This window comes from Halteromyces radiatus (genome assembly GCF_025201355.1).
Source record: "Halteromyces radiatus strain CBS 162.75 chromosome Unknown BX664scaffold_6, whole genome shotgun sequence".
Taxonomy (NCBI): Eukaryota; Fungi; Mucoromycota; class Mucoromycetes; order Mucorales; family Cunninghamellaceae; genus Halteromyces; species Halteromyces radiatus.
The window spans coordinates 1,377,790-1,395,566 of record NW_026251692.1 but is presented as its reverse complement, the minus strand read 5'-3'; the positions used below and the strand labels follow the sequence as shown (position 1 = coordinate 1,395,566).

Here is a 17,777-nt window from a genome sequence, read left to right as displayed (position 1 = left end):
AACACTAGATTTAGGAAAATGTGGATTGTACTTTGACAGGATGGAACAAGATTAATCATATCGAAATCAACATGGTAATTAGATGGTGATATATATATATGGAACGATAATAATCATTCAGATACTGGCTTCAACCACTTTGATATCACTGTTGTATATGGTAATATAGTATGATTTTGAAAAATAGTATCCATATATTTAATTATGATTACAATATATTTTGGATTTGTATAGATGATGGATATTAAAATGATTCAAGTTATATTAACAGGAAATTTACTTTTTCTTCAGTAACAACATCAACAAGTGAATAAAAATCGATTGGGATAAACTATACCATAATATATATGTATATATATGATGAAAACAAATGATCAAATTATAGGATACAAAAATATGGAAGGTAAGGAATGTTTGATCATTTTTTTAAACTGAATTTACACTTCTTTTTTTTTTTTTTTTTTTTTTTTTGGTAAGCAAATCAATAGTATATTAGAAATGTACCCTCCGTATAAAAAAGACCGCCACTCTACTGAATTATGACTCCCTCTTTTTTGATATGCAACAAGTTGGATTTGTTATCAAAAAATATGCTTAGTATTTTGGTTTAGGCTATAGGAAGATGAACCATATTGATTAGTATTTAGTTTTTTAGGAATAATATATTAGATTTGTAAAATAAAAAAATATATATATATTTTTATTCTATCCTTTTTTTTTTTTTTTTTGTTATGAAAGATTAACAACAAAAAAGCATCCAATACTTTTTTTTCTATTGCTATTTTGGGAAATTTGAACTGTTTCTATTTTTGACCTGATCTGGTTTCCAAATGATAGACATGAAAATGTAAGCCCAATCTATTCTGTCTGATGCTGTAAAAAAAAAAAAAAAATTGCACGTTCCCCCCTTTTTCTTTTTTTACGCTTTCTCTTCTTAACTCCTTTCTTTTCACTTCTCTTTTTTATTTTTATTTTTCCAAACTCCTTCCATTCCTTTTCTATTGTTTAGTGATTCTCTTTAGGAATTCACATACTTTATCTCCTCTCTCTCTCTCTCTCTTTTTTTTTTTTTTTTTGTTAATTACTTTGTTTTTTTTATTATTATGGTAAGACCAATATGCTAGCGGGACATAACTTTGTTGAATTGAACTAACTTACTTTAGTTACGTTTTTGTTTGGTTTACATTATAACAGTGTAATGGTGGAAGTGAAAAACAAGGTCCAAAATGGAAACGTGAATATGTTCAAGACCACAAGTTTGATTATATTGATATGGACGAATTCTATGATCCTTCTTGCACAACAAAAATTGGTTACCTTTCTATCTTTTTAGTGATCTTCAAATCATTCTTAGTATATATCGCGGATTTATGGACTGGAGGTAAATAATAATAATAATATAAAATAACTTAATCTTTTTAGTTTATTAAACATTCATTTATATATAGTATCATTATTGATGGTTGGTCAAACTTCAGATAATGAAAGTGCAGCTATTCCACCAAATGTGTCTAAATGGATTTTCTTGGGTGCTATCTTGATCTCCTTTTTATTATTATTTTGGGATATTCGAAAATCAAGAATGATCATTGCCTCTAGGGATATATCATGGGCTTTTACTTCAGTCATTGCTAGTCGATATTACAGTGTAAAAGATTATAAATACTATTGTTTATTTTGGAAAATCAATAGTTCAAGAAAATTTGTTGATGGTGTGGCATTTTTTGTCTTTTTTACTTTGAAAGGTAAAAAATATATATAGAGAGAGAGAGAGAGAAAAAAAAAATAAAATATATTTTCTTTTTATTCATTTTTATTATTAAATGGTGATTAGGTTGGAAACGACTTTTATTGGCTGAAGCTCCAAGACAAGTTATCAACGTCGTCACTTTGAAGGCATTGATTCCTAAATGGATTCAATTACGTAATGGTACTTTACAAGTCGACAATACTGCTCTTGGAAAAACTTTGATTCAACAAATTATGACTGGTACAATGGCTTTCTCTGTTCTCATGTTTGCAATCTCTTTTCTTATGGTGTGTGCTGCTACTATTGTATACATTCCTCTATTATGCCACATTCAAGGTAATCTGAAAGAATATTGTTGTCACAAGGTCGATAAAAGGTAATTAATTAAATATATATATAACAAAAAAAAAAAAAAAGAATGATGTTTTAGAAATCAATTTTCAAACTAATCAACTATTTGAAAATATCTTCTTATTTAGAATTGCCTATTTACTTCGAAAACAAGCCAAGAAACGTGTCAATGGACTTCATCAGAAAAACAAAAAGGATGATATTGAAATGAAATCATTTCCTCAACCAACTTTACCACAAATCAATGATAATAATAATAATACTTATCTATCTAGTGGTCATGGATATCAACAACAATATGGTATAGATGATGGATCAAGGATAAATGGTGGTGGACGACGATATAGTGGATCTTCTTATAGTAGCAATGATCAACTTGGGTTAACTGCAAATGCTCAACCTCAAGCATGGACTCCACAACCTTATTATTCAAATGACGATACCCTTTATCATCAGCCACAACAAAGACATCATCATCATCATCATCAATCACCACAACATCTTTATTCTTCACCCTATCAATTACAAAGTCCTCAAATATCGAACGCTTCTATACCTCCTTCGCCTTATCAAACATACCAGCAACCTTATTATCAACATCAACCACAACAATACCAAGCACCTCATTCATATTATTAGTATTAACTCTTACCTTCCTTATATATGCATACTATATACACTTGTAGATTTCTTTTATTACCTATATTACCTTTATTATCTTGAATCTAATAAAATAAAATAAAAAAAAAAAAGACTTTCCTTTTTTTCACATGTTCTCCTGTTGTTATTTTTGATATTTGACCTTGTGCATTTGATATTTTTTTTAAAAAAAAAAGTCCTTTCATGTACCTGAATAAGGAACCCCCATTTTTTATTTTCTAATCTTTGATTTGACATGTTTAAAAAAAAAAAAAAAGGCGGTACATATTCAATGCCTATTTCTCATTTTATTTTTACCCTTTCTCTATAGAAAAATACAGACGTATTGCTCCTATGATTATATATATATATGATGAAGGTTATTCATATTATTGTTAGTATTCTTATTATTTTTATAATTCTTGCATTATACAGATGAAATCAATGCAAAAAAATAAAACAGAACAAATTTATATAGTTGAATTACATATTTACTGAATCAAACATGGTTATACTTTTGGTGTTGGAATCAATAGGGTAGATTGACAATTAAAAAAGATAATAAAGACTAATATGGATGGAGTACGATGACGGATGATATGTGATGATGGATAATTATATGATAACAATAGTAAGGTGTAATATGATCCTAACAATAAACGATGAACAATGGATGATGGATGGTTTTTTTTATTAAAGTAATTGTGATTTGTTTTGCTTTACTTATTCTCATCAAAATATACTTAAACACATTTGAATTTCTGAAGATTGTCTATAGGTGACCCCAATCATATGCTTTTTTTTTTCTTTTCCTCCCTCTGATTCTCAGGTTCTCTATTTCTTTGTTTTAAACCCCCCCCCCCTTTTTTTTTTTTTATTATTCACTACACCATTCGTTGTTTAGATATTGAAAGGAGTGAGATCATGCTTCCGTTTGGGAGAGAGAAAGAGAGAAATGAAAGGAGAAGTTGGTTTTGATTTCCCTTTATTAGTATTAACGTGATGAGTGTGTGCGTGTATGATTTATGTGTTGTAAAAAAAGTGATTTTAATAATACATATAGGGTTCATATTAAAAACAAACAACAAAAACAACCAAATAGATTTATTTTCAATTTGAATAGATGATTTAGATTAATAATAATATATATATTAATATTAATATTTATATATATAAAATAGATATCCACGTAAGATGAGGGGTTAAAAAAAAGGATTCCAAATATGGTAAACAATGTAAAACTCCTACAAGGTACCAAAAAAAAAATGCTAGATACACATACACGCACTGTGGAGGTTTTTTAATTTTTTTTTTCAGTTCTATCCCCCCCTTCTTCTTCCTTTTTTCTTTTCTTTTTTCTTTTTTTTTCATTTTTCCATTTTCTTCTTCTTCTTCTTTTCTTTTACTTTTTTAATTTATTATTATTATTATTATTATTATTATTATTTATTTATTTTTTGCTATTACATGCCACCTTCTCTGATTTCTGCTGGCTCTTTCAATAGTTTGGAAGATGTCAATCAACACCATGACAAGAATGAACATCCTCGAAGTGCTAAAGAGATCCTACTTGACATGGTAGATTCAGTTGAACGGGATGACCTAAAGCAAGCTATGAAAGTTGAAATCAAGCGTATATTTTCCAATCATGATCGATTACTCACTATGCTACAATCAAGATCCGAAGCTCTGGAACAAGAAAATGAAGAGTACAAGACACTTGCCGCAGATCATCAGCGACGTTATGACAAGGCTGTCCGTGAAATGCAATTCTTCCGTAAAAAATATGAAAAGGCAATGGATATGAACAAACAATACGTCAATTCTACTATGACAGCTCAACAAAAACAACAACAACAACAACGACCACGAAGTCTTTCTATTGAATCTGGTTCATCAGGTGAAGGACATGATTTACCATCAGTATCACATCATCACAAAGCTGGTTCGAATATACAAAGTTATCCTCTTACTCCAACAAGTCCTCAACCTTCTGTTATACCCAATGATCTATCTGTCTTCAGTAACTACGATTCTTCCATCGATTGCTCTAATAACAAACAACATAAATCAGCTTTACCTTCACGATCCTCCTCAACAACAACTAGTATTCAATCCAATATGTTACCACAATGGAATCTCGGTAGTACCCAACTCTTAGAAAAGAATTCATTCATGTCTTCATCCACCGATGGCATTGTACAACCTCGATTCCGAAAAAACTCAACTTCAGCCTCGGTACATAGTACTCATTCATCTAACACTGAAACTTCTTCCTTCACCTCATCTTCTAACAGCAACAATATAAATAGTAACAACAACAACAACAACAACAACAACAATGTCATCAGTAATAGTAATAGTAATAACAGCAGCAGCAATTCAAAAGACAAGTCTTCTAGGAAAAAACAATCATGGCAACTCTTACAACCCAACACTTCCGGTTCTATACCAATGGCATCAAGTACATCAACTTCACCATCACATACTATCTCAGCACCATCTGTCAGCGCTTCTTCTTCGACTCCAAAAGAAGGTGGAGGAGGACTTGTCACTTCATCTACTTCTTCATCTTCAGCAGGTGCAACAGCTACAATACATTCTGTTCCAATGACACCAGTTCGATCAAGTACAGCAACAAATGGATATACAGGAGCATCTTTGATACAACAACGACGAGTGGATCCTCTTATTTTTGGTGGTTCTGATGCTTTATGGGATACTATTAGCAAGTCAAAAGGAAGTGATGTTACAGTAGAAAAAATTATCAGGTAAGGGATGATCTCTCTCTCTCAAAAAAAAAAGGAGCTAAACCAGGAACAGATGAAAACGAAAAAAAAAGGAGAAAAAAAAAAGGACAATGGAGAGGAGAGGTTGGAGAAGTGTGTTTATATGTGGGTGGATATAGGTGTTGTGTATGTTTATGATTCATTTTCCCTTTAGTGTAAATGGACCATGAAAAAAAAAGGTAGTGCTAGAAAAAGGAGAGAGAACAAGGGGAAAATGAAGAAGATGATCACTAAATTTTGATTATTTTTTTTTTGATGTCCTTTGCCATTTATGTACAATAGTAACTTTCTTCGAAGAGGTGGATCTCCTAATACAGCAAAACAATCTCCAACTGCCAATGCTGTTAAATATGGATTTGGAATGGTTCATGCGTTGATTATTACCAAAGCTCCTGGTTCTTTGGATTTACTTTTACAACAAGGAGCAAATCCGAATGTGTATACTCTTGGTCAAATTGAAGATGACAAGGTAAGAGATATCTCTTTTTTTTTTTTTTTTGTATATATCCATTTATGTATATATTTTTGATAAATAGGTGACGCCATGTTATTTAGCTGCAAGTGTAGGATGGTTGGCAGGACTCCAAAAATTGGTACAAGCAGGGGGTGATTTAATGATTGCCCGAGGTGGTGGAGCCAAAAACAAGACAGCTTTACATGCTGCTGCTGAGCATTGTCATGCTGCTGTGGTAGAATATATTGTGGATACTACTCAAGGACGTCTCAATTTGGAAGTGGATAGTTTAGGTAAAATAGAATTTTTTTTTTTTTTTTTAAAACTCATTCATATTTTGTTGTCATAGGTGCAACTGTCTTACATTATGCGTGTGCGTCAGGTCATACAGATTTAGTATCATTTTTGGCAAGATCTTGTGAAATTCCAGTCAATCAAGCGGATCATCGAGGTGAATTACCTTTACATTGGGCAGCCAGACATGGACGTTTGGAAGTAGTGACATTACTTGTAGAAAGGTGCGGATGTGATTGCAATACATATGTACCACGTAGGGTAGGTACACCATTGGATTTAGCTCGAGCTGGTGGACATCGTCGATTAGTAGATTATTTGAAAGGATTAGGTGCTATGTCTGCTAAGAAAATGGAAAAACGTCGTGAAGAAGAAATGGCCAAGGAAGTACCGGTACACTTGGAATCTACTTTGACAAGAAATGGATTATTTGGAATGGGTGATGATGAATTTTGATCTTTTTTTTTCTTTCTTATTATTCTTATTATTATTATTACTATTTATTATTATTTTACTTTCTTCTCCCTTTCTTATAGTTACTTAGTTTTTTTATTACATCCGTTTTTATCATAATACTTGACCATATTATTTTACTTTTTTCTTTTTTTACTTACAAAAGAAAAGAATGGACTACAATAAACTTTTTTTTTCTAAATATTATTATTGTATCTTATTATGATGTATTAATAACAATAATGGGTAGTGATGCGGCAAATGAAAATAGTTTGACCATGTGGACCTTTGAAGCAAATCCATATATGGTAATCAAAATACAAAAAGTGTAAACAAGTACCAACATTGTTTTTTTTTTCTTCTCTTTTTCTTTTTCTTTACTTTTTTTTTTTTTTTTGTCCTTCTTCTTCATTCTCATTCTTCAACTCCTTACTTCCATTTATATATCTTAATATAAAGATATTACTTCTCTCTTTCTCTCTTTTCTATATACAATCTATCCATATTCCTATTATGCCACTCAGAGACGTTTCGGAACAGATGCGTAAAAAGTGGCGACGACGATCTGAGCCAATGCTTTCCATGTTAAAGCAAAAACAACAAGAAGAAGAATTAGAAAAACAACAACAATTCGCTCTACTTATTCAACAACAACAAGAACAAGAACAACAAAAGATATCTCAAGATATCAAATCATCACAAACGAAGGCACCCACCAAAAAGAAAAAGACAACAGCAAGTGATCTTACGCCCAATCCTGATTCATCCGTGTTTGGTATAGGTGATTATCAGTTTTTATCTCAACTTGGTGAAGGCAAATTTAGTAAAGTTATGCTAGCTCAACATTACTTGACGGGTGAAAAGTTTGCAATCAAGGTACACAAAAGAAAAAAAAAACAAGTTTCGGGAGATCCGGGGGAAACGGAAACACGGGGGGGAACGACAAAAATCAAACTTACTGAACAAGCTTTTTTTTTTTCTCCCTTCTTTATTTTATGATGATCATGGTTTATTAGATGATTGACAAAAGGGTATACGATGATAGGGTCATGTCAAGATTAGTACGAGAAATCAGTATTATGGAAGCATTAAATCATCCCAACATTGTTCGACTCTATGAAACATTTGAAACTGCTTGTACTCTTTATTTGGTAATGGAATACATTCCTGGTGTCAATTTGGATGAATATTTAAAGCAAATGGGTGGTTCTCTCAAAGAACAAGAAGCAAGAATGATCTTTCGTCAAGTGGTGGCGGCAGTAGATTATTGTCATCAGAAATGGGTAGTACACAGGGATTTGAAGGTATCACAAAAAAAAAAAAAGGACACAACTGTGATGAAGTAAAAAGGAGAACAAAAAAAAGTTGTAACAAAAATGAGGGGAAAAAAGAAAAAGAAGCTTACCTTTTTACCATTTCACTTACTTTACTTGGTAGGCACCCAACATATTATTGACAAGAAACAATCAAGTTCATTTGGTGGATTTTGGTCTTAGTAATAGATTTGGTCTTCAACGATTAAGAACTATTTGTGGTGAGTAGAATTTAAACTTATTTTTACTTTTTATTTAATTCTTTTTATTTCAATTTAAAATATATAGGATCTATGTTATATTATAGTCCTGAAATCATCAATGGAAAGAAGTATATTGGTCCTGAAGTAGATTGTTGGTGCCTTGGTATTTGCCTTTTTCGAATGGTGGCTGGATTTGAAGCCTTTGCTCATGCAAAAAGTAAGTGTCAACATGTTTTCCAAAGGAGGAAATTCGAAGATAAAACAAAAAACTCCTGTCCCTCCTTTTTTTTTTTTTTTTTTTTTTTGAAAATACAAATATCCTTACCTATTTTTTTTTTTTTTTTTTTTTTTTTTTTGGTAGCCATTGGTGAATTACGAAAGGATATCTTGAATCGAAATTATCCTATGCCTGGCCATTTTAGTGATGGATTGAAACGGACTATTCAAAAATGTCTATCAACAGACCGAAGGAAACGATCAAGTCTTTGTAATGCTTTACAGGGTGATCCTTGGATAAATGATTATGGACGACTAGATGATTTATTTTCAGAGGGAAGTAATTATCATGCGGCAATGTATCAATTTGCAGTACCATCTAGTATGTCAGTAGATGCAATCTCTTTGGAAGCTCGGCAACAAGAACGTGATCAACAACAACGACAATTCCTTAGGGATATGGAAGAAGAAAAGCGAACTGGATATCAAGTACGAAAAACACTTATTCATCACGCTCATAATCCGGCCTATTATTATACTAGTCATGGTCGACGAGAAGACAGATCTTTATTGGAACCAATTCGTGCTGCCCTATATCAAGAAATCCGATCAGTATTGAATCAAATTTCCTTATGTCCTGTCAATCACATTCAATTATCTAGTTTACGATCACCAATGAATCATATTCTTCGGAAATGGAAACGACCTGATATCAATACTCACTTACAACCTTCTTGCTTAGATCATTCATCATCATCTACTACTACTACTCCCGTCCTTTCTTCCAACATCTCTACAGTATCTGACGCAGCTAACCAAAAACAACAACAACATTCAATCAAGCATAGAGGATTAATGAAAAAGACATCATCACTCAACATTTCTCAACTATATCAGCGAACCAAGGACAAAACGTATTATTTCACCATTCAATCCAATGTTCGTGCCATTTCATCAACCACTGTAGTCTCTATGACATCTTCTACTAGTTCACCTACTTATTTGGATGATCAACGTGTACCTTCTTCAGCACCAGTGGATCAAGCACAAGATGAATTTGAATTGGTGTTACTAGTAAGATCGGTTTGTGAACTACTTGGTGTCACCTATCTACATGAATCACGATCTCAACTCAGTTGTATGCTCACATTATGCAACTATAAGGAACAGGATGTATTAGAACGACGCAAATCATCGCCATCAGCCATCCCACGCAAATCATCTCTCAAACAACTCTTCTCAGCATCGACATCAACTCCTACTTTACTTAAAAGGAAAAGTTTTTCCAACAACTCACTCTATCCTGAAAGCATCATCCATTCTCTTGACATCAATGAAGATTGCAATCCTACTGCTAGTAACAACAGTCATTGGTGGTTACGACAATTACAGCGATTGGCTTTACCACATTCCAACGTATTACAATTAAATAACCGATCCTTGCGTCATTCATCCAGTGCTCATAGTATGCGATTATCTTCTACTGATGGTACACGTAGTTTACATGGGAAGACCTCTGTGGATAATTTTATTCGGAAGAAAGATCAAACAGTAGAAAATGATAAAAAGATACCAACAACAGCGACAGATGGTACAGCATTATTCTCAATTGAAGTCAACTTTATTCCTTCCAAACAAAACACACGATTATTGGCTCTACGATTTACCAAAGTCTCAGGTTCAACAAGGGTATACAAATTAGCAACAGGATGGATTGCTAGTATTCTTCAGCAACAAAAAGGTGATTAGAATTTTAATTTATCTTACCCTTCCTTTTGATTATCTATTTTAGTCATATTCATTGTAGTAGATTTTTTGTACATCCTTGTTTTATAATAATAATAATAAAAAATAGTGTTTGTCCAAGCCGAAAAAAAGAAAAAAAAAACGTTGCGGGATTTATGGAAAAGCTTCCTTTTTTTTTTTTTTTTCTTTCGTTCTTTCTTTTTTTCTTTCTTTTTTCTCTTTTCTTTCTTTCTTTTTTTTTTTTTCTGTTAGGAGTCAATATGCAATGATCAATACATATGGTTTCAAATCTTCCTCTACAACAATTACCATTCAGTTACTTCCTTCCTATTCGGATCTGTGTCATTACATTTACAATCATATCGTTATTTTCCTCAGTGGCGACCAGCTTGACTTATGTGTGTTTATGGTTCAACAACAGGAAACATGCACAACGATTGACACTGCAATATGTGATGGTGGCAGTGGTGGCATTGATAGTGGTTGAAATCTTGGATATAGTGAACTGGACTGTGGCTGGCAATTCGGATTACTGCGAAAATACAAGTGTTGTGATCATGGCATTCAACACTGTTGCTGTTTCGGCCTTGGGAACGATTGGATTAAATTTGATGATCATTCTATATGGTGATATGCGAAAACAAAAATGGGCTTCTCGTTTTTATCCTTTGGGGATCATTTCTTTTTCCTTGATTGCTTGTTCAGCTACCATTCATCAAATTACTACAAATGACGCTATTACCAACCATTATTCAGTACCTCGTAGTTGTTGGTAAATGGCTGGATGATCCTTTTTTTTTTTTTTTTTTTGTATTGTTCATATTCTTCTTTTTTGGTTAGGTATTATTCAAGACATTTTTACAGTCCAACCAAAATAGGATTTCACTGGGTATGTTTACTTTAAGGGAAATGGGATGAAACTAACACCAGTCGGTTTTTTTTTTAAATAGTTATGGTATTATTGTTTTCTATTTTTAATTATTGTCTCATCGGCTGTATTTGGGGGTATGTCTATGTGGAAATTATCTCGTGATTATCGTTTGAAAGAACCAACAACGCAAGATTCTTCTTCATCATCTAGTGTATTCTTCAAGGTTGGCATTCGATGTATTCTTTATTCACTTGGTAAACTGTTAAAAATAGACAATTGGCTAATATGAACTAATGATTCGTTTATAGTTCCGATAGTTACAAACGTTTGGGCATTTATTATGCAGTTCGTTGAATTCGAACCACAACGATCCTCTTATCCTCTCTCCATTGTGGATGCCATCTTCTCTTCAGCTGCTGGTAAAAAAAAAAAAAAAATATAAAATCAATTTTGTTTTTATGATTCTAACCATATTTTTTTTTTTTTATTATTTTATTTAGGTTTGTTAGTTGCCGCCATCTTCTATAGTGAACCTACGACCGTGGCTTTTATCAAGGACATTTATCATCACCAAAGAAAGTCAACCCCAGTCAATGATAACAATGACAATAATACTGGACAAGTTTCATCTTCAACAACAACTGTAGAAGCAGGTGCAAGCAAATCAAAATCAGAGGATACAGGTCAGCCATCATCTTCAAATATATCAACTCAATCTCACTCGATTCCACTTGATCGTGATGGTCAAAGATTATCAACAATAGTATCGGAAAACTCACAAGTACCATTCTAGTTTTTAATTATGAATAGCCTCGATATACACGTGTCAATTTTCTAGGTAGATGATTGTCCAGATAGATATAGATTATATAGATAAATTCAATAAATGAATGTTTTATTTATTATAAAAAAGTATAATAGCAGCTAATAATAATCTACAGATATTCGTCATTTGATTCTGATACAGAAGTAGGAGGTTGATATTTCATTTTACTGGTCCATTTCGTATGATGGTGAAAACGATGTGGAGAATGTTGTTTATTGTTTTGTTGCAAGTAAGAAGGAATTGTTGAATGTCCACCTTCAGTATCAGCATCGTATCCAGATGAAATGTCATGATCTCGTTTGTCCATAGATGAAGAAGTGGATGGGACTGGTGACATCAATATCGGTGAAGATCGAGTATTAGCATTGCGTCGTGGTAGATCAAAAGGGTCATCGTCATCTTCATCGTCACCCGCCATAGATGAACTAGATGCCTCCATACCAGAAACTATACTATCATCAGTAGTTGTTTTTGCCCGTTGTTGTTCTTCTTGTTGTCGTTCTGTTCGATTGGTGACAGGATGCATAATTAGGATATATAATAATAATAATAATAATAATAATAATAATAATAAAGTTTTATTGATACAATAGAAGTTTTTTTTTTTAATAATAATAATAACAATAATAAAGAGAAGAAGGGAAACAGAAGAAAAAAGGAACTCAAGATTATTGGGGAGTAAAATATAAATGTATATGTTTGAGTGTGAGAAGAGAAAGAAAGAAAGGGAAAAAAAAAGAAAAAGAAAAAATCAAGAACGATATGGAGAGAGAGAAACCCCGCTAAAAAGAAAAGGCATAAACATCAACTCCTATGCACTACTGATAGGTGTATAAGAAGCATTATGTTGTTCACGGTGACCAAACAAACTACAATTAAAAAAAAAAATTAGAATATATATGTTCATAAAAGTCATGTACTTACAAGTAAAAGATAAGTCCCACCAATGGGAAAAAGAATACTAAAAGAGACCAACCTAGTTTACCCCCAACAGTTCGATTAGAATTGAGAACTTCAAAGATAACAATCAAATCCAAGATAAGAATCAAAAGTCCTACTACACCACCAGTATAAGAGAGCATGTTTTTCGTCATGATGTAAAGAAGTAAAGAAAGAAGAGTGAAAAAAAAAAAGGAAACAAGAAACCGTGGGTGATACAAAATTTTATTGACCCACTTTTCTATGCCCGATGAACCTATCTGGAAGTGGCTGCGCACATTTACACATAAACTCGCATTATATGGAAAAAGTGGGATAATAAGTTTATTAGATGATTGATATGATGAATGGATGCAAGTTGATTCAGGATGATTTGATTCAGTGACATGTATAAACTACATCATCCTTTTATTACCGGTAGTAATTTGATTTCCTAGGATCTATTAAAGAAAAAAAAAATAGAAATGAATATGTTGTCTTTTTTTTTTTTTTTTTTTAGCATAAAACTGTACTATCTACCACTGTGTTGACAACAGTAAAAAAAAAGTTAATTTTTATTGGTTAATTTTACCTAACTGAGCGTGGGGAGAATGAAAATAAAGAAATCCCTTTTTTTTTTTTTTTTTCTTTCTTTCTTTTCCCTGCTTTTTTTGAGATCATTCCAGATTAAGGAATGCCAAGTAACCTTAGTTTTATTGTTACCTATGATAATTCCGAACTTTGTTGCATCAAGTATGTATCAGAAACAGCAACTGAAATTCTTGGTTGGGAATTAGATGAACTCATTGGACAACCCGTGTATGGTTATTTTGATCCGGTACAAATCCCTTCTTTAGAACGTATTCATATATCCAATGTCATGAACGAAAAACTCTGCTCCATGGTTAGTTATCGATTTCGACATAAGAATGGTAGTTATGTTATGTTGCAAACAGTGGTTCATTATTGTTACGACACGGTGGTGACAACCAATTGGGTTTATGATCCGGAATCAGTGGGATATAGGCAACGAATGAACAGCGTGGATGAAGCATTTGTGGTGAAACCCAATGGTGAATTGGAATTGGCATCTATGGGTTCTTTTCCATGGCGACCCCGAGATTTAAACGATAGTATGAAGTATAGCCTTAAGGTCTCACAACGTTGGAACAGCAAGTCTCAAGTGGAACATGAACAAGAACCGCGTTTCTATTTATTACTCAATCGTTATTCGGATCTTATGAATGTGGTATATGTTAGTGATATGATCTCCAATGTTTTGGGTGTCCAAAGTGAAGATTGTCTTGGAAAATCACTCTATCAATTGGTCCATCCTCATGATCGTGTCGTGGTCGAAGCTCAATGTATGGCTGCCAAGTCTCATTATGTCACTGCTCGTATTCGGTTTGATTGGATCGTGGATGAAACAAAAAACATATATCAACCTGTAGATACGATTGTCTGTGGTGCTACTGATGGTTTGGTCATGGCTGTTCGATTGGCTCCAAAACCTATAAATATTTCATAATTTTTTTTTTACTTTTTACTTAGTTAATGCCTATTATTTCATTTAGTTTATAATTTTTTTGTAGTTATTTTTCCTTTTTTTTTTTTTTTTATTCCATACCCTACTTAGTTTAGTATTTCTTCTTTTCTTTTCTTTTTTACTTTTATTCAGCATTTGCATTGTACGGGAAATTCACTTGACCTTTTTTTTTTTTTTTTTTTACTGCATAACTTTTTTTTATCAATAAAATTTTTTTTTATAAGATGCATGGTGTATGTCTTTTTTAGAGTTGGACAATGGTAGAATGTGATGATTGGTTCCTTGATTTACTATGTTGGGATAGAAAGAAAGTGGATGTCATTTTTTTTTATATAACTGGACATGCACATATACAAAAAAGGGCTTTGATCAAATGTTTTCTTTCATGTGATACTTCATTTTCTCTCTTTTTTTTTTTTTAGTTTATGCATGAGGCTTAATCATTGTGGCTAGATTGTTTTGCTTTCTTCCCTCAAGCTGGTTTGACATGCATCCTCCCCCTTTCCCATCATTAAATAAGGTACTTTTTTTTTGATCATTTTAATAAAAAGGTAAATAGATCTTTTATGTCAAATTAAATAAAGAATCAATTGTGATCAATGGACATTGTTCTTTGAAAAAAGATAGACTGAGATTGGAATTAAGCTTCCTTTTTTTTTTTGGCGTTCATTACGGATTGACCAAAAAGGGTCCTTTCCTGAAAGGGGTGTTGACGAAACATTACGCTAAGCATGTTTTTTTTTTCCTGCATCATCATTAACAACTTAACGATTCATATGATCTCATGATATCGACGATACGTCTAGAAGAATACGATTATGACTTTATGATGGTTTCCGTTACGATGCTTCCTATAATTGATGATGGATGATATGTGTAATGATACTAGAGATAATAAACAGAAAGGTGGTGAAGATAATAATGAATATGACTTTATTAAAGTAGGATGTAAATTCAATAATAAACACTAAGCTAAGACTGATACTAAATATTACTAAAAGAATAACAACAGAAGAGGGAAACAAAAACAAATTAAAAAGATACTTTTGATGTTACGTAGTCAACTACTTGATCCAGTTGTACATCCACTTTTGTTGTTCGTATATTCTATTACATATCTATCCAGTTGTATATTGATATAATCCTATTCACAAACTTGTACACAATAAAAGGGATAATCAAAACAAATAATATCAATTAGTTTATAAGAAAGTATAGAAAAAGGAGGGAAGATAATATGTATAGGGTGACAAGAATCCTAAAAAGATAGATTGTGTTAATAAAATAGAAATATTAATGGTGGTTTAATATTTTTAAGTAGAAGTTCAATTTGTATCTTACACATTTCAAAAAAGAGTGATATGGTATTAAAAAAAAAAAAAAAAAAAGGAAGAGAAAGAGATTCATTTTCTCATTTTTCCGTTCTAGATTTTTTTTTTTTTGGAAGAGAGCGGCATTCAAAGTTTTGTTTTTTTGCCTTTATTTTTGACATAAGAAAAAAAAATGATACATCGAATTGACTTGATGAGCAGTATCGAATGATTCATAATAATGAGGAATGATGGTAATACGAATCAATCAAACAAATGATGATCAAGAAAAGCATCCTAAAAGATGATGATGTTGATAATGGATTAGCCTAATTCAATGATATTGGTCTTCCTATCACCGCGAACATATTTACTATTTGGAAATCATGCAAAAAGTATGAGAATAAAATCAAAAAGGATGAACTCAGTCGAATTAAAAATAAAAATAAACCCATTCAGGGTAGTCTTGTGTCACAGGAAGCTAGGATACAACTCTTCCATTCATATTTACATATATATATATATCATTATCGTTGGAGAATAAAAAAAAAAAAAGATAGAAGATTGTTTTCATGATGGGATCAATATTTTTCTTTTATTCCTAATTTTTGATATTCAATCTGATGCAAAGCAAGTCGGCGACTAGAAAAAAAATATATCATGAAACGTGATCGTTCAGAATGGTTACTCAAATTTTATTTTCCTTCTTCTTTGATCAAAAAAAGGCATGTCCTCATGGTGCAAATCAACATTTGTGAAATATAAATATTTGGTATAGTTCATCAAAATTATCGAATATTGGATGATTGTTAGAATTTCAATGTGATATAAATTGTTCGAGTAGTGGTTATTTTTAGTTGATGTCAAATAATACAACTATATTTTTGAAATCTTTTTTTTTTTTTTGGTCTAAGCACTTTGTAAAACAATTGTTTATTGATAAGAATTGTCAATAGTATATATATATATATAATAGTGTATATATTAAAAAAAAAAAGAATAGATTTGGTTGGAAGGGACATCGGATAATAAGGAAGAAAAGTACTGTATTACAAAGGTAATAAAAGGAGTAATAAAAGGTATGGGGCAACGAAACTAAGTGAAAGCAAAAGATAGATGAGAGATAATGGGTGGGAAAATGGGAATATATGAACACAGTAAATAAAAGTATAATAATAGTATATGTAAAACAATAAAAAAAAAAGGGGGGAAGGTCATCAGGGAAAGAGAAGAAAAAAAAAATCAATGAGGTGGTAAAGCATCTTGAGTTCCATTCATCCATGAAGGTTTGGCAGCCAAGGGTTTAATAGGAGGAGGAGATCGTCTCATTTTCAAATGTCGCCCATTCAACTTGTGTACTCTGATATGACGCCGCATGTTGCTTTGAACACTAAAGGACCGATCGCAGTTGGGTTCAGGACAAGTGAACGGCTTTTCACCGGTATGAGAATATGTATGAATACGTAATGATGATGGTCTTGAAAATCCCTTTTGACAGTATGGACATTGATATTTGTTGTTATCTTTTCCATTGTTGTTATTGTTGTTATTGTTGTTGGTAGTTGTCGAAGTAGTGATGGTAGTAGTAGTAGTGGTAGAGGTAGAACCAGCCATCATCATCACTTTTCCACTAGATAATTGTTGTTTGATTCTACTATCATTGTTGAATCGTTCATCATCCCGATGATGAATATCGTCCTCATCAGTATCAAACAGATGTTGTTCGTCCACGCTAGAAGGAGTCTTGATGGAGAGAGTAGGACTTTGAGGTAAAGTAGAAGTCGAGTAAGAAGGTTGAAGAGCTGGAGGAGGAGTAGTAGTAGAATGAATAGAAGTATTATTATCCTTGTTATAAGAGTCCGGACGTAAAGTATGTTGCATCATGAGATCCAAAGTACTGGTAGAGATTGCTCGGCGATGTTGTTGCTGATAAGGAGTCAATAAACCATTGGTTTGTTGATGATGAGAAGTTGGTGGTGGAGTAGTAACATAAGGATGAGTATAATCTGAAAAAGATCGAGAGTGTAGGTTACGAGCTGAACGATGGTTTTGAAAAGGGTATTGATATAAAGGTGTAGGACGAAAAGGAGTAGGCCAG

The 17,777-nt window shown here is 32.3% G+C and overlaps 7 protein-coding genes across 7 annotated transcripts; 5 read left to right on the top strand and 2 right to left on the bottom strand.

The window, feature by feature from the left end:
• The first annotated feature begins 1,059 nt into the window (after positions 1 to 1,059).
• On the top strand, positions 1,060 to 2,877 carry BX664DRAFT_338236 (uncharacterized protein). The gene is made up of 5 exons (XM_051546396.1): positions 1,060 to 1,106; positions 1,195 to 1,381; positions 1,449 to 1,745; positions 1,835 to 2,126; positions 2,230 to 2,877. Exons 1-5 carry the CDS (start codon positions 1,104 to 1,106, stop codon positions 2,738 to 2,740), a joined length of 1,290 nt encoding a protein of 429 aa, XP_051398389.1. The 5' UTR covers positions 1,060 to 1,103; the 3' UTR covers positions 2,741 to 2,877.
• Positions 2,878 to 5,058: 2,181 nt separating this feature from the next.
• BX664DRAFT_338231 (ankyrin repeat-containing domain protein) lies at positions 5,059 to 6,818 on the top strand. Its single transcript, XM_051546395.1, has 4 exons — positions 5,059 to 5,511; positions 5,812 to 5,998; positions 6,066 to 6,276; positions 6,333 to 6,818. The coding sequence occupies exons 1-4, from the start codon at positions 5,195 to 5,197 to the stop codon at positions 6,731 to 6,733; spliced, it is 1,116 nt and encodes a 371-aa protein (XP_051398388.1). The 5' UTR covers positions 5,059 to 5,194; the 3' UTR covers positions 6,734 to 6,818.
• Positions 6,819 to 7,376: 558 nt separating this feature from the next.
• Positions 7,377 to 10,211, top strand: BX664DRAFT_300611 (kinase-like domain-containing protein; the record flags this gene model as incomplete). Its single annotated transcript, XM_051542349.1, has 7 exons — positions 7,377 to 7,606; positions 7,747 to 8,034; positions 8,168 to 8,264; positions 8,332 to 8,463; positions 8,608 to 9,123; positions 9,262 to 9,960; positions 10,006 to 10,211. Exons 1-7 carry the CDS (start codon positions 7,562 to 7,564, stop codon positions 10,209 to 10,211), a joined length of 1,983 nt encoding a protein of 660 aa, XP_051398387.1. The 5' UTR covers positions 7,377 to 7,561.
• A 185-nt stretch (positions 10,212 to 10,396) lies between these two features.
• Positions 10,397 to 11,950, top strand: BX664DRAFT_338225 (uncharacterized protein). Its single transcript, XM_051546394.1, has 5 exons — positions 10,397 to 10,980; positions 11,049 to 11,097; positions 11,159 to 11,333; positions 11,388 to 11,498; positions 11,580 to 11,950. The coding sequence occupies exons 1-5, from the start codon at positions 10,487 to 10,489 to the stop codon at positions 11,870 to 11,872; spliced, it is 1,122 nt and encodes a 373-aa protein (XP_051398386.1). The 5' UTR covers positions 10,397 to 10,486; the 3' UTR covers positions 11,873 to 11,950.
• A 500-nt stretch (positions 11,951 to 12,450) lies between these two features.
• BX664DRAFT_338221 (uncharacterized protein) lies at positions 12,451 to 13,038 on the bottom strand. The gene is made up of 2 exons (XM_051546393.1): positions 12,830 to 13,038; positions 12,451 to 12,774 (listed from the first exon to the last, which is right to left on the bottom strand). The coding sequence occupies exons 1-2, from the start codon at positions 12,997 to 12,999 to the stop codon at positions 12,717 to 12,719; spliced, it is 228 nt and encodes a 75-aa protein (XP_051398385.1). The 5' UTR covers positions 13,000 to 13,038; the 3' UTR covers positions 12,451 to 12,716.
• Positions 13,039 to 13,463: 425 nt separating this feature from the next.
• BX664DRAFT_338218 (uncharacterized protein) lies at positions 13,464 to 14,399 on the top strand. Its single transcript, XM_051546392.1, has one exon. It carries the CDS (start codon positions 13,518 to 13,520, stop codon positions 14,349 to 14,351), a length of 834 nt encoding a protein of 277 aa, XP_051398384.1. The 5' UTR covers positions 13,464 to 13,517; the 3' UTR covers positions 14,352 to 14,399.
• A 2,621-nt stretch (positions 14,400 to 17,020) lies between these two features.
• On the bottom strand, positions 17,021 to 17,194 carry BX664DRAFT_249667 (uncharacterized protein; the record flags this gene model as incomplete). Its single annotated transcript, XM_051540282.1, has 1 exon — positions 17,021 to 17,194. A coding segment is annotated over one exon (174 nt), but the record flags the coding sequence as incomplete, so codon positions are not given.
• Between the last annotated feature and the right edge of the window lie 583 nt (positions 17,195 to 17,777).